The sequence below is a fragment of the Macrobrachium nipponense genome, chromosome 41 (assembly GCF_015104395.2).
Source record: "Macrobrachium nipponense isolate FS-2020 chromosome 41, ASM1510439v2, whole genome shotgun sequence".
Lineage (NCBI taxonomy): Eukaryota > Metazoa > Arthropoda > Malacostraca > Decapoda > Palaemonidae > Macrobrachium > Macrobrachium nipponense.
The window spans coordinates 25630581-25650420 of NC_061102.1; the positions used below are offsets into that span (position 1 = coordinate 25630581).

At 42.4% G+C, this 19840-nt stretch overlaps 2 protein-coding genes across 2 annotated transcripts in view; one reads left to right on the forward strand and one right to left on the reverse strand.

The window, feature by feature from the left end:
* LOC135212621 (breast cancer type 2 susceptibility protein-like) overlaps positions 1-19840 on the forward strand; it is a 256947-nt gene that overhangs the window by 134961 nt on the left and 102146 nt on the right. The window lies entirely within an intron of this gene.
* LOC135212395 (breast cancer type 2 susceptibility protein homolog) overlaps positions 1-19840 on the reverse strand; it is a 100249-nt gene that overhangs the window by 12889 nt on the left and 67520 nt on the right. Inside the window, exon 6 of the mRNA XM_064245765.1 lies at positions 29-281. Within this exon, the coding sequence (XP_064101835.1) occupies positions 29-281 (253 nt within the window). The remainder of the gene's footprint in view (positions 1-28; positions 282-19840) is intronic.

Below are 19840 nucleotides of genomic sequence, written 5' to 3' on the forward strand. Positions count from 1 at the left end.
CAAACAACTTACCTTAAAGACCCCCCACCCCAAATTTAAGAGCAAGGATATTAATATGATGATCAACAATGTATACCAGTTGGGATCCTTGGTCCATTTGACTAATTCTAAATACCACTCCAACAACATCAACCTCATTCCATGCTGGTTGCAGATTTTTAGATAATGTAAGACACAGAGGTGTTACATGACGGCGACAGTCTGGGAAACTGTGGTCTGTTTCAGTCCCAATGTCTTCCCAGCGTGTTTGGCGTGTGGCTGTTAACTGAAGACAATCCCTTCTGTTGACAGAAAAAGTTTATACAGTTTAGTATATATTTTGCTCAAGAAATTTAGGTAACTCCAATTACTCAACAAATTATTTAACGTGTTTTCTGCTGCTTGGCAAAAGAAACCAGTTTATACAGAGTGCAGTGAGCACTATTGAAATTGAATAAGGTATTTGAACAAGGTCTTTGCTTCTACCATGTAAACTTAATTGCACTCAACAACTACTCTTCTGTATCATTCATCCTCAACAACCATCCACACTGACTCCATTATTCTATCATTGATTTCCAAGGTCCATATATGCCACATACTGAATTTTCCGTTCACTTTAAAACCTTTCATGAAACACTTTTATAACACATGCTTCATCCGCACACCCTCTTCCTTGTTTAAACCAATACTATTGATCTTACCCAGTTAGTCCTTTGGTCATATTATTTTCCCGATAAAATTCCTACCATACACCTTCCTTTATAGCATACCGAGTAATGGCATGCACCTAACTCTAGCGTACAACACCATTTAAATAATGGGAGAATTATTTTCATTGACCATTCATTTGGAACTTTTTCCTCATCAAGACATCTTACTCTCTATTCTTTAACTTATAATTTGCTTCCTTACATCCTCAACAGTCACTGCCATAAGTATACTCAAACTCTTTCCACTTTCACAGGAGCCAGCACCTTCTCTTCTATCTTTTCATCAACAAATCTTCAAATAAGTATTCCTTCAACCCAGAACTGCAGTTACTCCAGACATCATCTCTACATCTGCATCTTTTATTCTGAGATTCAGTCGATCATTTACCTTCCTTTTGTGCATTCACTATCCTGTTTAAAAACTTAAAACCTTGACTCCCAAAGTTCTTGATCACGTTGTCTCCTCTAATTTTAGTCATTCTCTTTCTCTCTTACTTCCTTCTGGACATTTTTCATCTTCCTATAAACCTGCATATGACCTCTTCTGCTGTACTATGATCTAGTCAAGTTATTTTACAAATTCCTAACCTATTCTTTTTACCTCCTGTTTTGCACCCTAGCCCATATTTCATCCACTTTTCTCCTTTTTGTATATTTATTTTTTAACTTTTTCTTATTCAATAACTTATCTCAATTAAATTTATAGCAACACTTTCACCCCTTCCTTTACAACTCCAACTTGCATCTTCCTTAATTTTATTTTTGCCACCAAATAATGATTAAATATATCACCATCATATATCTCCATCACTCCTCTCCTTACCCATTAAGCAATTATTTGCTATTCCACCTACTCTGTAATAACTCATAATCTAGCAAATTTGCTTCCTTGCCATTTTTCCTTTTTCAGTAGTATAATCAAGAACATTCCTTAATCCTTAAACAGTCTTTCAATGCTTTTGATTTTCTTTTCCAATATCATGCCATTTTCAAAACTAACTCAACATAATGCTCTTCATTCTTATTTACTTGACCATTATGTTCACCTGTTGCACAGCTGCAGTTAAACCTAGCAGGAAAACCCTTTCATTTTCACCTAAATTGTTACAAATTGATATTTTCCCAAAACTTATATTTCACTCCTACTTTATCCACACCTGAATAGATACTCGTACACATACTCTGACAACTTCTTTTCCAGCCACACTCAAATCAAAACTAATTACCTGGAAATTCTCTCAGGAATACAGCTGAACTCTTCAATGTCCCCACAAACTTCCTGATACTACAAGCACTATCCTTTCCTAAGCTCTACAAAACTTTCAACAACTGTAGTCAAAGCTTTCCCTAACTGCATATTAGCCAATCCCATGTGTCTCAGTAAGTGACAAAACTAGCTTTCTCTTCTTCTTTCTCACCATTATCCCTACATTAATGGATCAGTTGCTTGATGCGCCTTCTCTACTACATGAACTGCAATAAATTTATCATGTCAGCATTCTCGTCAATTTTCTATGTTTCCTAAGCATAAAACCAATTCACAGAAAACATAAAGAGCATCACCAAGCAATATTTCCCGATAAAGAGAGAGAGAGAGAGAGAGAGAGAGAAGATAGAGAGAGAGAGAGAGAGAGAGAGAGAGAGAGAGAGAGAGAGAGAAGAGAGAGAGAGAGAGAGAGGAGAAATTTGCCCATCCACTCTCTTATAAAAGGGATTTTGACGTAAGGAAAAATCTATTTTCTGGGCGATTGGCTCGTGTCGCCAGCGAAATATCCTTTAATCTATTATTTCTAGGGTAAATGTACTAACACATACCAGAAGAATAAATAATAAAGAAAAAGGTCAGTAATAAACTGACTCGCTCACCCTCCGCCAAGAGGGTGTCGGTATGAACACTATGGCGAGTGACCACTACCACGAGCCAAATGCCAATAGAATTCTCCCACTACAAAATCCCTCCAAGAGGGGAGCCGACCCCACAGAGTGGGCAGCAATTTACTCCTACTACTACTCCATCCCATGCTGCCGACTGCTGCGCCTCTGGTGGCCATCCTGAAGTTAGCAGACATCTTGGGCGAAGGGATGGGTAGGGCGGGATTTCGCTGGCGACACGAGCCAATCGCCCAGAAATAGATTTTTTCCTTACGTCAAAATCCCTTTTCTGGGCTCAGCTCGTGTAGCTGCGCGAAATCGTACCAGAGAATAGCACAAGATTGTAAACAAAATTAATAAAATAAAATAAAAAGGTCTCAAAATAAAAGATAAAATAAAATTAAAAGAATATAATTGCTAAAAGGATACATATACACAGTGATACAAAAATAGAAATATGCTTAAATTACACTTAATTCTAATAATATTTCTTAACTTAAGGTAATTTACATATATACAGAGGTAAAATGGCTTATATGTATCAAAAGGTATCTGTGTAAGCTATGTATCAAAATTCCAGAGCAATTAATATAATAAGATGAACAAACAACTCAACAATAATAATATAAAGGAATGTATATGACTTAATATACAAAACCCGTAACATTACAATTAAGATGTATCCCCTAGCATAAAAATAAGGGGATAACATCCATTAGATCAATATCCGTAATCACCTGTGAGTGTCCCTAGCAAAAAAAATAAGGGACACCCACCACTCATCATAAAGCAGCTAAGACACAAGGTTGACTGTAAATGAACAAGGCAGGAATAGAACGAACTGTTGGGTGAGGCAGGTAGAAAGGAGGACTGGATCTACTACTAAAGATTAGTTAGAGTCAGGGGAAACTATGTTACCCGCTGCTACTGCTCTGAAAATTTCACAAAAAGCTTCCAAGGGGGGACTTAAGGTAATGACGTTTGAACACTGTCGGCGATTTCCATCCAGTATACTTTTTCAACTCATCGAAGTTCATATGTTGGAAATAGTTAATTGAGGTGGCTACTGCCCTGACATCATGTGCTTTCGGGAAAGAGTCAGGATTGGCTTGTTTAATGAAGTACAGGATTTGTTGCCTGATGCCTTTATAGATAAAGTTTCCACCTTTTTCCCTCTTAAAGAGGGGACCCGATGAGGATGAGGAGGTCCTGGACAGAAAGGCTCGTAAGGCTGAAACTGGGCAAAGAGATACATCTTGTGGAAGGGGTAGTACCTTCCTTCCAAGGTTCCCACCTCATCAAAGGATCTTCATTCTTTGCTATAAAGCTACGTTCCGGAGAAAGTAGTACTTCCCCTGTGGGGAGGAATTGAATATGATCCGGATCTCTGGATAAAGCCGACAGTTCTGAAATTCTTGCTCCTGAAGCCAAGCTTTAATAAAATAGAGTTTTTTCTCAAGAGCATTATAAACGAGCATGTGTCATTATCGGTTTCTGAAGCCAGTTTTAGAACATCGTTTAAGAACCATGATACTGACGTAGGCCTTACAGAAGGTCTAAGTCTAGCACATGCCTTGGGAATAGACGAGAAGTAGGAATCCGTCAAGTCTATGTTAAATTCCAAATTGAAATATCTTTTTCAAGGCTGACTTGTTTGTCGTAATCGTGCTAGCTGCTAAACCTTTTTCAAATAGGGATCTGAAAAAGGATATAGCTGAATTAATTGTCATGATTCTAATATCTGATTCTCTCAGGAAGATTGCTAACTTTTTGACAGCAGCATCATACTGTCTCAAAGTTGAATCCCTTTTATCGGATTCCAAGAAGAGAATATTCTGAGGGGTCAATATTCGCATCCCTTTTCGCTGCAAACTTCATGAAATCCATAAAGTTAGGGTTTTGAGAATCCCTGAGGAAGCGAACACAGTCTTCGTTGTACTGACTGGGAGAGCCTGGGATTGGGGATCCGAAGAGGACGAAGACCCAGTTCCCAGAATTAGGGGATACCAATTGCTCTTCGGCCAGTCTGGGGCTACTAGAGCCACTTGACCCTTGAATGTCCTGAGTTTGTTTAACACTTTCATGAGAAGATTCACTGGAGGAAAGACATAAATCTTCTCCCAGTTGTTCCAGTCTAGCGCCAGGGCGTCCGTGGCATAGGCCAGAGGGTCCAGGTTGGGGGTTGGCCACATAACACGGGAGTTTGTGGTTCGCTTGAGATGCGAAGAGATCCACCTGTAGACCTGGAACTCTCTGAAGGATCCATTGGAACGAACTGTTGTCCAGTGACCATTCCGACTCTAGGGGCACTGATCGGGATAGAGCATCTGCTATGACGTTTCTCACTCCAGCTATATGAGTGGAGGAGAGATGCCAACTGAACTTGTCTGCCAGGGAGAAATGGCTACCATGACGTGATTTAGATGACGTGACTTGGAGCCTCCTCTGTTTATACAATGTACTACCACTGCGCTGTCCAGGACTAGCTTTATGTGGGAGTACCTTGGCGGACGTAACCTTTTTAGAGTCAAGAACACTGCCATTGCTTCCAGTACGTTTATATGGAACTGACGGAACTGAGGTGACCACGTTCCTTGAACCTTTTTGAACTGGGAATACCCTCCCCAACCGCTTAAAGACGCGTCTGTGTGGATGGTGATCCCTGGTGGAGGGAACTGGAGGGGTACTGACACCGACAAGTTCTTGACTTTCGCCCAAGGCCGGAGTCGATTCTTTAGAATCAGAGGGACTGAGGATAATTTGTCCCTGGACCTGACATTTGCTCGTGAGCGCCAGATTCTGGTTAGGTCTTTCAGTTTGGCTTTCATTAGGATGTTCGTCACTGAAGCAAACTGGAGCGAACCCAGGATCCTTTCCTGAGTCCTTCTTGACGCCAGTTTGTGACTTAGAAATTGCTTGACTGACTTCGCTATTTCCTTCCTTTTGGTTGATGGAATCGACAGAGTATGTGAGGATGATACCATTGAATGCCCAGCCACTGAAAGTTTGACTCTGGGGTGAGTCTTGACTTGGTCCTGTTTATCTTGAAGCCTAGATATTCCAGGAACTGAATCACTTTCGTGTTGCTCTGTTTGCATTTCTCGACTGTTTGAAGCCCAGATCAACCAATCGTCGAGATACTACTACTACCATAATCCCTTGTGACCTGAGTTGTTGCACTACACTTCCGCCAGCTTCGTTGAACACCCTGGATGCTACGTTGAGCCCGAAAGGAACTACCTTGAAGGAGAATGTCTGGCTCTCCTTATCTTGAAAGGCCCAGATACGGACGGAAGTGTCTTGCAATAGGGATATGATAGTAAGCGTCTGTAAGATCGATAGAGGTGGTGACGGCCCCACGGGGAAGTAAGGTCCGCACCTGCGAGATCGTGAGCATCTTGAACTTGTCGTCAGCGAATGGCTAAGTTTAAGCGGGACAAGTCTAAGATTACCCTTCTTTTTTGTGAGCCTTTCTTTGGCACACTGAACAAGCGACCTTGAAATTTTAATCTTTTGACTCTCGCTATAGCTCCTTTCTGAAGGAGATCCTCCGCGTACTCTGTCAATTCCTTGGAAGGAAGTTGACGGAAAGGTCTGGATTGGAGGTGGGTTCGCTAACCAGCTCCAACCCAGGCCTTTTTTGAGACAATGCTCTGAGCCACTTGCTGAAGTTCCACCAGGTGGTGGCGAAAGTGAAACGAGCCTCCCTCCTACCTGAATTTCCTCATTGGTTCTGGTACCCTCCTCGTCCTCCTCTGAAGTGTTTCCCCTATTAAAGGGACCCTCCCGATCCTCTCCCACGAAAGGAACGCTTACCTCTGCCTCCTTACCCGAGCGGTCCATATTTCTGTGAGGCTTGACCCTCGAAGACCTGGTTGTAGGCCGGAGAGGTGGAGGGCTGAGGCTGAGGAGAGATCACATAAATCGGCTGTGACTGAGCCTTTGAGGTGGAAGGTTGGGCTGTTTGCACTAAGGAACAGCTGGAACTTGCTGAGAGAAGCGTGGCTGCTTCTTCTGGTAGGGCTGGAAACGTCTAGGTTTCCTTTGAGCCTTACCCTTACCGGTTTGGTCTTGTCCGTCTCTTGGCCGTAAGACCACACGGTCTTTAAAGGCTCTGGTTTCAATCTTGTAGCCTCTGACTGGACCTCCTTAACCATTGCTTCTGGGAAAGAGGTCTGCTCCCCAGATGCTTGACATGAGCAACTTATTCGGCTCGTGCCGAATTGTTGCCTCTTGTAGGACATGTTTCCTACAATTTGTCCTAGCAGTGGCGAACTCAAACATGTCAGACTGCACCGTTTGAGTCAGAGATTTGGTAAGAAGCTTGAAGAGCGGTTCCGACCCGTATGCAATGGTAGCCACCTCGGTCATAGCCATGGAATTAATAATAGACCTGGCTAATCGCGATTTGGCATCAAATTCCGCTTGAATAAGGCTATCTGGAAGCCTAGGTAGCTTCTCACCAAACTGCTCCATAGCACAGTCTGGTTTGAGTTTGCCAGCTGAGAAGGTGTTAGGCAAATCTTCCCATAATTCACCGGCTGAAGGAAGCAACGGAGATGTAGGATCTTCTTCCTTCAGTTGAGGCATGGAGTCCCCCTTCTGGTCTGCAGGAATAGTAGTTCGTCGCGATCTTTGTCAGGAAAGGGAGCGGAGTACTCTCTTCCATCGTAAGATCGTAACGGACTTTTAAAGGGTTGGATTTTCGTATTAGAACAATCCATGTCCTCTATGCACCTGAGCCATTCTCTTTGAGCCTGGTCACGTGAATAGAGGACTGTCTCCTTTGGAACTTTATCATCCCGAGTCATGGCTGCGGCTGTGAGCCTGGCGTAGCCTATAAACGGGGGCTGAAGGTCCTCTGGTAGAACTCGAAGTCCTCAATCCTCCGAGTTCCACATTCCGGGATAGAGATTAGTCCGTCTTGGAAGGGGGCGTATGACGCTACTCTCCACGGGTTGTTCATTGAGAACGGAGGTAGAGAGTCATACGGGGGAAGTTGGGGCTCCGCCTGTGCTGAAAGGTGGAGGAGAATCAGAGGAGCTTGGCTCAGTCCGGCTATGATGTTGTCCTGAGAAGTAATTCTATCAGACAACCGAGAGATCCATTGTTCCATGCTATTTTTCAGAGACCCACCAGATCTCCCACCTGTTGTAGCAGACCAGCGTTGGAGTCCAAAGCCGGAGCTGCAGCGGAGGTGGAAGGGTGGCTCTGAACTGGAACCAAGGGTAGTGAGACTGACGACTCCGCTGGAGTACGAGATCTCTCCCTGGAGGATCTACTCCTCGAGGACTTAGAGCCGGACCCAGAAGCTTTAGTTCTCTCTGCTCCGAGGTTCCTAGTCGGAGACTTACGAGAGGAGGATGAAGCCGAAGCCGTCTTCTTAGACGACGACGACGTCTTCGTCAGGTTTTCACCACTTGAACTTTGACCTTAGGTCTAACTGAAGCGTCAGGAGAAGTATAATAATTCATTACCCGTAAAGCCTTGGAAGGATGGAGAGGTTGCAGGAGTAGAAGAACCAGTTGCACCAAGGGTGTCCCCTTGGGTGTCCAACGAACTTACCTCGACCAACAGGTCGTCTACACCTACCATAGGTTCCACATTAATGTCAAGAGTCGCGACTTCCGAGGAGATGTCCTGGCCTTGGTCCGACACGAGGCAGCCAGCTGTTGCTGGATGAAGGCGATAGTCGGGGGCATGCCTCTGCTGGGTCGCGTTAGCCTGTCGCCTTGCCTCCGGGGAAGATTAGTACCGCCAACCTCTTCTCAAGGATGTAGGGCATACCCTTGGCGGCGTTCTTCCCGAAACCGCCGACCCAGGCCCGCAGGGTTGCCAATGCGGTATCCCTCACAGCCGGAGCCTGGAAGAGAGGGTATTGATTAGATTTAAGAATAACTTTAAAACTAAATTAACTTAAAGCTTAACTTAAAATTATAGGGGCTATAAGATCCCTTGAATTTTACCTTAAGTTAGTAATTGATGTAAAACTTAAGCACTAAAACAAAAGAGAACCAGTACCGGAGTTGGAATACTTACCCCGTCTAAGAGCTGGCTCACCAGATCGTAACAGATGGTACACGTCTCGTGGTACCAGACCTGGATGTCCCCGTGCGGAGTCGCGCATGGAGCATGGGACCGGCAACTTCGTGTCCACAAGGGTCTTGAAGTGTGGCGGCGCATCCCGGATGCTCACAGTTGGTGGTCTGTAAGTGGAAAGTAGCATGAGTATCTTAAAGACTATCACTTACAGGCTAAAGGACAGAAGAACTCCGTTGCATGCCGGAGCTCGGAAAAAATTTGGGCATAACCCCTCCCTTAATCGCCTGAATAGGCTATAACCCCGGAAAGATCCGGTGAGACAGGTAAGGGAGGGGGGATGGTTTAAGGTACTTAAGATAAACTTAATAGTTTAACCTAATAAAACTTAAACCTAAAACTCGAACGTACCGGACTAAGTCCAGTGCGTGGCGGAGTGTTGTAACTCAGCGAGACGGAGAGGTTAGGAGGGACCAACTGTATGTTTCCGGTCCACTCTGCTGGTGGACTAGCACCTTTCCGCTGGATGCTGGGATGGACTCCGGTGGTAAAGGATCCCTAGTAAGGTGGGAAAGAGCGAGAGGACATACAGGCTCAGGCTAGCAACGGAGCGACGGGGTAGTAACGGAGGGGGAAAGGGCCAGTCCCCCCCCCACGTTACCATCCGGCCGGACCGAGAAGCCGGAGAGGTCGAGTCCAGTCTGGGTCTGTCCCGTCCGTCCTCTACTCCCTCCGCCTGGGGAAGATAGGGAGGCAGGCTCGGGTATGCGGAGCGAGCATGGGTAGACCGACCCACCCCCCCCGACTCTATAGAAGAGCGGGAGGAGGGGAAGGTGACTGGACAGGCGTCTGGCTGCCTCGTGATCACGTAGTGACCACGGGGTGCGGTAAGAACAAAACAAAGACAACTAAGCCTAGAACAAACCAACTGATCAGAGATGCGATCGGAAGCACCCGAACTGATGCGGTAGCGGTGCATATAGGCCCACTGGACCAAAACCAACTGATCAGAAAGATGCTATAGGGAAGCAACCGAACTGATGAGCGTAGCATATAGCCCAATGGGCCATGACCTAGGCTAAGCAAGCCAGACGCCTAACTAACTCTAAACGAATATCATATAAATAATTCAATAAATAATAATAATGAAAGAGAGAAAACAATATAGGTAGGAGAGAAAAAAACCCAGGAGTGTACACTAACCCGAAGGCAAGTCTACCACTCAAAGCTAGCCGGGGCCGATACTAAGAGCCGTGGCTAGGGTCTGGATAGAAGGAGCCTACATAAGGTAAAAGACATGCATGCATGACAAAACCGTGTAGACCGTACCCTAAATAGAGCGGATAATTAAAATAGAGCGTACATAAATAGGGGATGTTTTCTGGGTATGGGTGACCAAGAACGAACCCACCAGAGGCAGAACCATGCTGCCATGCTTCCGACCTAGAGTTCGTATTTATACCTAAAACGGCAAATACGGGCTCAGGGTCGGAAAAAACAACTAACAATAAATACTGAGTACTTAACTTAGCTGCTGCGATGGCTGCAACGCTCCATGGTAAATAAATCCAACGAAAGGGCACAAAAACACACAGAGAGAAAAATGGCACGTGTGAATCGTGTGCGCTAACTGAAAAGGATGGCCACCAGAGGCGCAGCAGTCGGCAGCATGGGATGGAGTAGTAGTAGTACTTGCTGCCCACTCTGTGGGTCGGCTCCCCTCTTGGGAGGGATTTTGTAGTGGGAGAAATTCTATTGGCATTTGGCTCGTGGTAGTGGGTCTCACTTGCCATAGTGTTGCATACCGACCCCAACCCTCTTGGAGGGTGAGCGAGTCAGTTATACTGACCGTTTTTCTTTATTTATTTATTCTCTGGTATGTGTTAGTTACATTTCCCACCCTAGAAATAATAGATTAAAGGATATTTCGCGCAGCGACACGAGCTGAGCCCAGAAATATAATAAATATGTACCATATATACATATATATTTGTAAAATATATATATATATATATATTTTTACGTTTATTGATCTTTTCGTCATACCCAGCATTTAATTAATTATTTTGATTTGCAAAACGGCAGCCATATTCCTCCAAATATCAGCTGATTTTTTGGCGGGAAACCAAACACGCCAGCCAGAGATATGGGAGTTCCTGCGAGAAGGGGGAAAATAGACTCTTGTCAGCTTTAAGGGACGTACGTATCTCAAAGGGAAGGATGTAGGCAGACTGGTACTTCTTAGGCCTATATCTTAAGCTCTTTTTCCTGTGAACCCTCTGCTGGCTGTATGTTCTGTTTCCAGGATTGCCCTGCTCGTGGGGGTTAAGCTGCCCCAACACCCAGGAAAGACACCTGCGATCTTCCTCAGTCAACTCCAGTCGTGACCTCGGACGGATGTCCTCCAACCACCTTCCCTTCCCCTCCCCCTGCCTAACGGCGTACTGGCGCGCCAGAGACCCAGACCTGAGACAAAGCCGGATGCCACATTTTCTACAAAGGTCCACACTGATCATGGCATCCAGGTACGTCTTGTGAAGCAGCATATTGCCAGTTCCTTACATCCTATTGTCTATGCTCCCCTTTTCATTTTCCCAATTCAAAACTCTAATCAAAAAGAACTCATCCCTTTGTTTCCTCTCACTGCCTCATGGCCGCATGCTTCCCCTTGTGTGATCGTCCCAGACAAATGAAGTCTTCAGTGCATACCTCAGTGAAACAATTAGAGTTCCTTGCCCCAGTGTTAGAGAACTGAATAATCGTAACTTGTGCAAGAAGTCTTTTCTTTTTCTTTTATCTTGTCTAATCTGGGATCTTTTTCCAAATTGCCCTGAGTCACGTGTCAAGTCTGTCCGCCCGCAAGTGTTGCATTACCGCAAGATATCGAAACCCAGCTTTTATTACGTGAATCACATTTTAGCCAGCTATACATTTGTGAGAGACATATGGGTCCCAACGTGGACACACTGCATTTAGTTTTTCTCCAGGCCAGTAAGGGCCTCTTGTAAATAAATAGATGTAAAGTAATTAGCTGAGTTTCTGGCAACCTTCTCCTCTAGAGTAAATTATCACTGTAAATCCTTTTTACGGTAAGTTCAAGTAATTCATTCTATTTTTCCCTCAACTATTCCTGTTTACGTATTGGAACCTCTTCAAGGCCAGGCCCATACGTAACAATATATATATATATATATATCTATATATATATATATATATATATATATATGAATATATTATGTGTATAAATATACATGAATACCATATAAAGTATACCAGAGTTGCCATGCCATCAGCCCCGGGAATTAATTCTACCAAATTTGTTTACATCTTTACAAAATATGTCAATATACTGCAATATTATAATTCAATGGGCAGTCTGCATAGAAAGGCAGATTGTGTAAAAAATTTCATTACATTCAGATAAATTTTCATGAAGTTATGTAGCTAAGAAATACTCAGTGAATAAAATGCTATTTGAATGAAGAAAATTGGATGAAAATTGTGGTGTGTGAAGTCTGGAATTAGAATGGGCTCTTATGGGACAAAATAGCCCCCTTAAACTTTTCCACCTGCTTAATAACTGAGTCTCGTCTTTCTTGTATTACTATTCTGCTTCTACCTTCCCTACTGTTCACAAATCCACTGTTTTATTCACATTCACCTATAAGTCACTACTCTCTGAAGACTCTGCCACTCTCCAACCATTCTCTGTAGGTCTTCCTCATTTTTGGCCTTAATCACCAGATCATCAGCATACAACTCCCAAAGCTCTTCATTCCTGATCTCCTCACTCAACCCATCCATGACCAGCACAATCAAAAATGAACTTAATACTGACCCCAGGTGTAATCCAGCACTAACTTCAGTTTCCTGTTTCCCCAACTGCTATTATTACTTTTGTGCTCATTCTTTGATATATCATCTCGACCAGTCTAACCAACTTTTCTGGGACTTTCCTCTTCCTCAAACACCAAAACATCACTTCTGTTGGGATTCTATCATATGCTTTCTCTAGAACTATACATGCACAATAGAGTTCCTGATTTCCCTCCAGCCTGTCTTAATATGAAGAAGGCATACACTGTCCCTCTTCCTCTCATGAATCCATACTGCTGTTTCTTGATCTTTACAATCTCTCATCCAGTATCCTCTCTACAACTTTCAATCCATGCTGTTAGTCTAATTTCCCTGCAGTTACCACAATCCCCGGGTTACCACAGTCCCCGGGTTACGACGGGAGTTCCGTTCTTGAGACTCGTTGTAAGCCGGAACATCGTCAACAATCCTAAGAAAACCTTACTTTTAATGCTTTGGGTGCATTGAAAACTATGTAAACTGCATTCTTATTGCATTTTTCATCAAAAAAAACTTTAAATATTGATTATTTTGCATTTTTGGTGTCATATTTCATCTGCCAGATCAGCGTTTGTAGGCATCGTAACTCTAAAGCATGCGTCGTAACCCTGGAACATGCGTCGTAAGCCTGGAAATAATTTCTGATGAATATAATTGAAAAGCGTTGTAACCTAGGAACGTCGTAAGCCGAGACCGTCATAACCCGGGGACTGCCTGTATATATATATACACACACCGTTAGACTCTTCCCAGTCCCTTGTCATGACTTCCTCTTCCAATGTAGCTTTTAAAAAATCCAGCACCCATTTTTCCCCCGCTGTACCTAGTAATTTGATAATTTCAATTTAGAATTCTGATGGACCTGGTGCTTTACCATTCTTCATTTTACTTAATGCTCTCTTCAATTCTGTATCCTGTATCTCCATCACTGGTTCCTCTACCCAATCTCCTCTCATTCATTTTCAGTATTTAAAAGTTGTTCAAAATACTCTCTCCATCCCTTCTTAATGTCTTCATCCCCATGCAATATATTTCCATCTCTATCCTTGATGACACCCAATTTATCCAAGTCCTGTCTCTGCCTTTTCCCCAACTTTGAAATCTTCTCTTGTTCGGAGCTCTTGTTCAGAGCTTTTCATTCAACTGCTCTGCTGCTCTTCCAATAGCTATACCTACTCTCCTTCTCGCATCTCTTTCCTCTTCTCTGTACCGTTCCTCTGCACCCTGTGCATGCCTTACTTTCCAAGCCTTAAATTCTTTTGATTCTTGCACCTCTCCATTCCAGCACTACTTTTCTACTCTCGACACTTCATATCCTCTGGTTCTTCCCATTAGTTCCTCTGCTTCTCCCACACATTTCTCTCATGTCTGCCCAGATATTTTCCACTGTGTTACCATGTCCAAATTCTACATTCCCTCCTCCAGCCATCTCTCTTTCTCACAGTCCTCCTATTTGCTCCCCCTTTTCTCCTTTAAGGTCCCAAATCTTAATTCTAGCTCTCCCCTTTCTCTTATGTGATTCCTATCTCTAATTTTAAAATTCATCACCACCAATCTATGTAGTTTAACATATGCTTCTCCAGAGATCACTTTGCAGTTCATCACATTGCTTTTGTTGGCTCCTCTAATCAGGATGTAATCAATTTGGCTTTGCACTCCTCCACTTTCATAGGTTATCAAATACTTATCCATGCCAATTCAAACTCCTAGCCATCTCCAATATATATACCCATCTTCTTCATTTCTAATTCTAAACTCATGGCCTCCATGTACCTCCTCATGACTGGCCCAAAGAATAATGCTCTTTGTTGCACCTAAATGAAAAACAGACAGAATGTATGGGCCTCAAATTAGTATAACACCAAGTCGTAAAAAATTACAAATTTTTAATTACAAACCTCAGTTTTCGTACGTCTCTCTTTTCGTACGTTTTGGTTCTTGTAGACTTTTTTCTACAAAATTGTCTCAGTTATCGTACGTTTCCTCGGTTTTTGTACACTTGGAAATGCTCCATCCAGGCCTCACCACGTGATCAGGCCCCGTAGTGAGCACCCAAACAAAGCATCCCATCTTCTTTTGTGACCCATTCTGCTTTTGTGTTCATTGTTTTTGTGCTTTTTTTTATTCAAGTGCAACTGCTAAATAAGCCATCATGGGGCAGAAGAAAGTTCCCTTCCATAAAAAAGGTGAGAAATGCTAGAATTTAAGAACTCATAGCAAAGTGTTGGAAGAAGTTGCATGCTGATCTCAGTGAGAAAATACTTGCAACAGTTAATTTAAGGCCAGCAGAGGCTGGTTTGAAAAATTCAGAAAACAAATGGGCATACACAATGTGCCTACTTCAGGGATTAAGGACATGTTTGCAAAGTGGAATGAAGGAAAAAATTTTGTGGAGAATTATCATCCCAACAAAGAAGTTGTAATCCATGTCTCCAACATGTTTAATGACAATGCTGTGTTTAACTTTAGGCAAATTTTACAGAAATGGCAGAAACATGTCTCTGGACATTTGTAACCTCAGATAGTGACAGTAAAAAATAAAGAGAAGTAACCCCAGATACCTGAAGTCCTTCTGAAGGGAGATTCCCATTCCAACCAGTAACCTCTCCTCCTCCCTCTCCGTCTTCCACCTGCTAACAAGTGTTTTCCATAATGGTAAGAATGATGTTAAATGTTTACTTATTCATTTTATGAGTCATTTATATTATTTCCCATTGTTTTCTATTTGTAAAACTATATTCATTCCCAATAAAATGTATTTTCTGTTGAAATTTTTTGGGAATCTGGAATGCATTAATTGTATTTCTATTATTCCTTATGGGAATTACTGTTTCAGTTTCCGTACGTTTTGGATTTCATGGTAGGTTCCGGAACAGATTATGTACAAAAACCGAGGTTCAACTGTAACTTGTAGTTTTCATAGCTAACAAATCTTCACCTTAGGATAAATCTTCTGATGCCAGCTGGAAACCAGTTAAAAACAATAAAAAATGACAAATTTTTAATCAATTTGTATTTTTCATAACTAACAAGCATTCGATCATACCATTAGGAAAATACTAGCGCCAAGCTAGCTTTCTGTTGAACCGTGTAGCAAAGAGGTCTAACATGGGTCTTCCCCACCCAAGTTGACAGAGGAGATGATAGGATAATTCCAGGGAATCTCCTATGATAAGATGTTCTATGCAGATATGTGCTAAGTACCCTACTGTCAACTTGTGCACTATCAAAGGAACTTGCACCATAGACAGAGATGTCCTTGCACTGCCAGTGGAATGTACATCCCCAACATAGGAGATGTCCTATGAGTAGATCCCTATGATGACATTAGTTAAGTATGCTACTTGATTGAGATGTCCTATGATGATAGGACACAAGCACCCACCTTTTCTTGGCTAAGGAACCACCATGGTGATGTTCCTCAGCAACATAATCTAAAACTTAAAGGAGGATCTTAATTCTTGCAGAGACAAGAACTAGGATATTGAGGCACAGAACCAGTCTGGTTATACTTTGATATATAAAGCTAGGAGAAGTTAGGAATTGTACCCAACCTAACCCAATTCCACTCTTGAAGAATGGGAAAATCATCCTCTTGTGGAAGTCATGAACCAGAAGAACATTCTCCTAGATATTGAAAAGCAGATTTGATAAAGATTAGTTCGAACTAGCTAGGCTAGGTTAAGAACTCAACTATGCTAGGCTAAGTCACCAAACCTAATCCTATCACAGAACGTGGATTAATACAACTAACAAAGGAAATCACAATAATCTGAGGGCGCTGGCCGGCCAATATAGGGTGAAAAACGCAAAATCATGAACAATTTCATGGAGCTTCGTATGGCAATGGATGCGTATACGAAATATTTGTCAAAATTCCTCTTACTTTCATAGTTACAGGGTAATTAGTAACTCAATAAGCCAAAAACATTGATCCATACAAGAAAATGCAGTATTTCTTCTATTATCGTAAATTTTGATAATTATTATCAAACAAATTGTGAGCAATGCATCTGTAGAGATTCCATGAGTCCACAAGATGGGAAGACTGGAAGCTTTACACCCTTCAGTGCAAACGAAACATGAAAGAAAGTACACATTCAAGTTTCACCTCTGACATTCGCTTGCTTTTACATTTGTTTTGGCAAGGTTTTCATCATGCCAAAGAGGAAAAGACAAGCAGAACATCTCGCTAACATACAGGAGAAGAAAATTTGCTCTAATAAGAGTTTGGAAAATCATAATATTGGCGATATTAGTGGAGTTAGTGAAGGAAAGACAGAGAGAATGTTGTGTAAGAAGGAGCCTTACCTAACACAGTGCCCCAGGCTACGATCTTTGAGCAAAGGTATATTCATTTATAATTAAATTATGACAAAAAACAGTTTTGGTTTATTAATACCCAAAAAGGAATATAAATTCATAATAATCATAATTTATTAACATTGTCTTTGTAAAAATACAAAGAAAAACTTTGAACCCCCGTACAGGCATTCTCCTACTTACAATGGGGTTGGGTTCTGAAAAACCCATTGTATATTGAAAAAATTGTATCTCGAATATGGCCTAGCCTATAATAGGGTAATCAGTACCATCTTTACATATAGGGTAGCGTACCCTACACTGCACAGTAGATTTATACATATATGACATAGTAATTATTAATTTCAGCTAATTCTTTAGGTTCAATGCATATTGGCTCATGATAATTCAGTACTAAGAGAAGTTGAATAACATTACCAGTTACCCTAGCGAATATGATGATAGATACCATGGTAAATTGGACTCATTCGGACCGACATTGGCATAATTGAGTGATACCTATTAGGCTGCTGATGCCTACATATAATTATGGAATAAAAACATACAGAAATACATCTTTTCCGTTAATCTTTTAAAAATCATACATTACTCTATCCTATTATACTGTATGTATTCTCATATTATGTATTGTATCATATAATACTAACAAAGCGGCCAATGTTTTGGTTTGGAAATCAACTGATGGCAAATACAAGTTTATTTCGTCAAACAGTGGAACCTCTACACACTAAACAGTCCCTACGTAGAAAACGAAAAATTTGGTTACGAAAGCAAAGATGAAGATTTTTGCTTCTGTGTACAAAAATAATTCAGGTTGTGAAAGGGTAAAGTCCGAGATTCGCCCAGGCCGCTGAGAACAATTTTAAAACTGGTGCGCCCCCACCAACTCAGTAGACTCGCCACCATCCTCCCGCTCTCCCATTGGTTCCTGGTGCTAGTCACCGCTGTAAGATCCTGGTCTCCTATTGGTCAGCATCTGTCCCATCATGCCTCTATGTAAAGGCATTCCTTGACCATTTTTTGCGGCAGCATTATTGTAAACACATGGAATTCGTTTGTTCACAGTATTTCGTTTGTTAACAGTAAATTTTTGTTTTAGTTGATTTCGCTTTCGTTGTACTGTAAGTTACTTTATCGTTTTGTGTGTGAACTTAATTACTTACGTTATTAGCCATGGGTCCCAAGAATATTGCTGAAGTTCATGGAAAGAAGAGGATGTTTTCTATGGAGACGAAGATGGAGATAATCAAGAAGTGTTAATGTTTTCTGTCATTTGTTAATGTTTCCTGTCATTTGTTAATGTTTCGTAAAGTTTAGTGTTAATGTTTTCTGCCATTTTTTAGTGTTTCGTAAAGTTAAGTGTTCATGTTTTCTGCTGTTTGTCCTCCCCCTCTGTCGCCACTTTCGGACACCACCTCAGAAATACATGCACACACAGTCATTTCCTGTACCCTGTACACTAATACACTTTATTTACAGGTACAAGTAACAGTAAGGTTAAGTACTGAATGGTCCAAATTGTTGTATTTCAATTTATTGGTCAATTTAGCTTTATTATAAAATTTACTGTGGTGTTTTTTGTAGGCTTCGAACGAATTAGGCAATTTACATGTAAAACGTAGTTCTAGATACGAAAAAATCAGGTTACGAAGGCCGCTTCAGAACGGATTAATTTCGTAACCTGAGACACTACTGTATTTAACTCAATTCAGAACTAATTGTTTTGCTTCTAGTTAGCATAAAAGAATATCTAGATACTTTACTTATATGAGACAAGGTCACCTTTTCGTTGTAAGACGTGTTAATTTTAAGTTGAAATGACAATTTGTCCAAATTGCATTTTTCCTAACTATAACAAACCTGAGGTCCTTTTACAATAGGAAGGTACTAGCGGCAGCTGGATAGGTCGTAAGCTTTCGAACAAGGGGTTCGGTAGTTAACTGCTTTTTGTTTTCCCCCCCCCCCCCCCCCCCCCCCCCCCCCCCCTTTCCGACAGGCGCGCAGCGTGCGACTGGGAGGTAAACAAATCACACTTTTGCTTTGGCCCAAGCAAAACTGCAGAGTGAGGGGTGGCATGAGGTGGGACTATGTGTAAAAGGACCTCAGGTTTGTATAGTTAGGAAAAATGCATTTTGGACAAATTGTCATTTGTTCGACACGGCAATACAAACCTTCGGTCCTTTTTACAATAGGAAGACTCACTTCTTTGGTGGGAGGAATCTGAGTCTTTTGTGAACAGACTGGTGTTCGCCCAACCTTGGAATGCCTCCCTGGTCGTAAGAGCGAGGGAGGGATCCAAGCCTCTGTCCGATTGATCGGGGTGTGCACCGCAGGATCAATGGTCAGACCTCTGGACCACGTACTAAGAGAGAGGCAAGCGTATCTCTTCGTACCAGCAAACAAGAAACAAGTTCCTATTTGCAAGAGGCAACATAAAGTTATGGTTTGTCTCTTGTTGGCATCCACTTCCCCCCCCCTTGTAGGAGGAAGTGGTTGGATATTCGCTCCCATCCCTAGTGAAGGGATAGGATGGGGGCTCTGTCGAGTAGCTCACCTGCATCTCGTCCTTATCCAGCAAGGTGATGAACCGTATCCCTCTACCCACAGGTAGAGGGGGAGAAAGATAGGAAGAGAAGCCAGTCACTCTCTCATTCTTTACTCTATTCTTACAGTCACCACCAGGACTCGATGCTGTTCAGCCTGCTAGGGTCTGGGTTAGCTACACAACGTGTTGAGCAGCCACCACGGGTCCCAAGGAAAACGAGCCAAGGACCTGTGGGCAATATCCAAAAGGTAGAAGGAGGCGCCAGTGGTCTGGTTGTACCAGACCCCTGCCTTCAGTAACCTGCGCCACGGAGAAGTTCTTGTGTAACTCGAGGGAGTGTACTTCTAGGTCATCTTGGTGCTGACTAAAGAGTCTTCAACACTCAGCCTGGGATGTCGAGTTTGTTCAGAAAGCGCGGTCGCGCTTTCACAGGACAAAGCAGCATCTCCTTCGCATCGAAGGCGGTGAAGTCCATTAGGGAGGGGATTGTGAAGGACTCTCAACCGATCGTCAG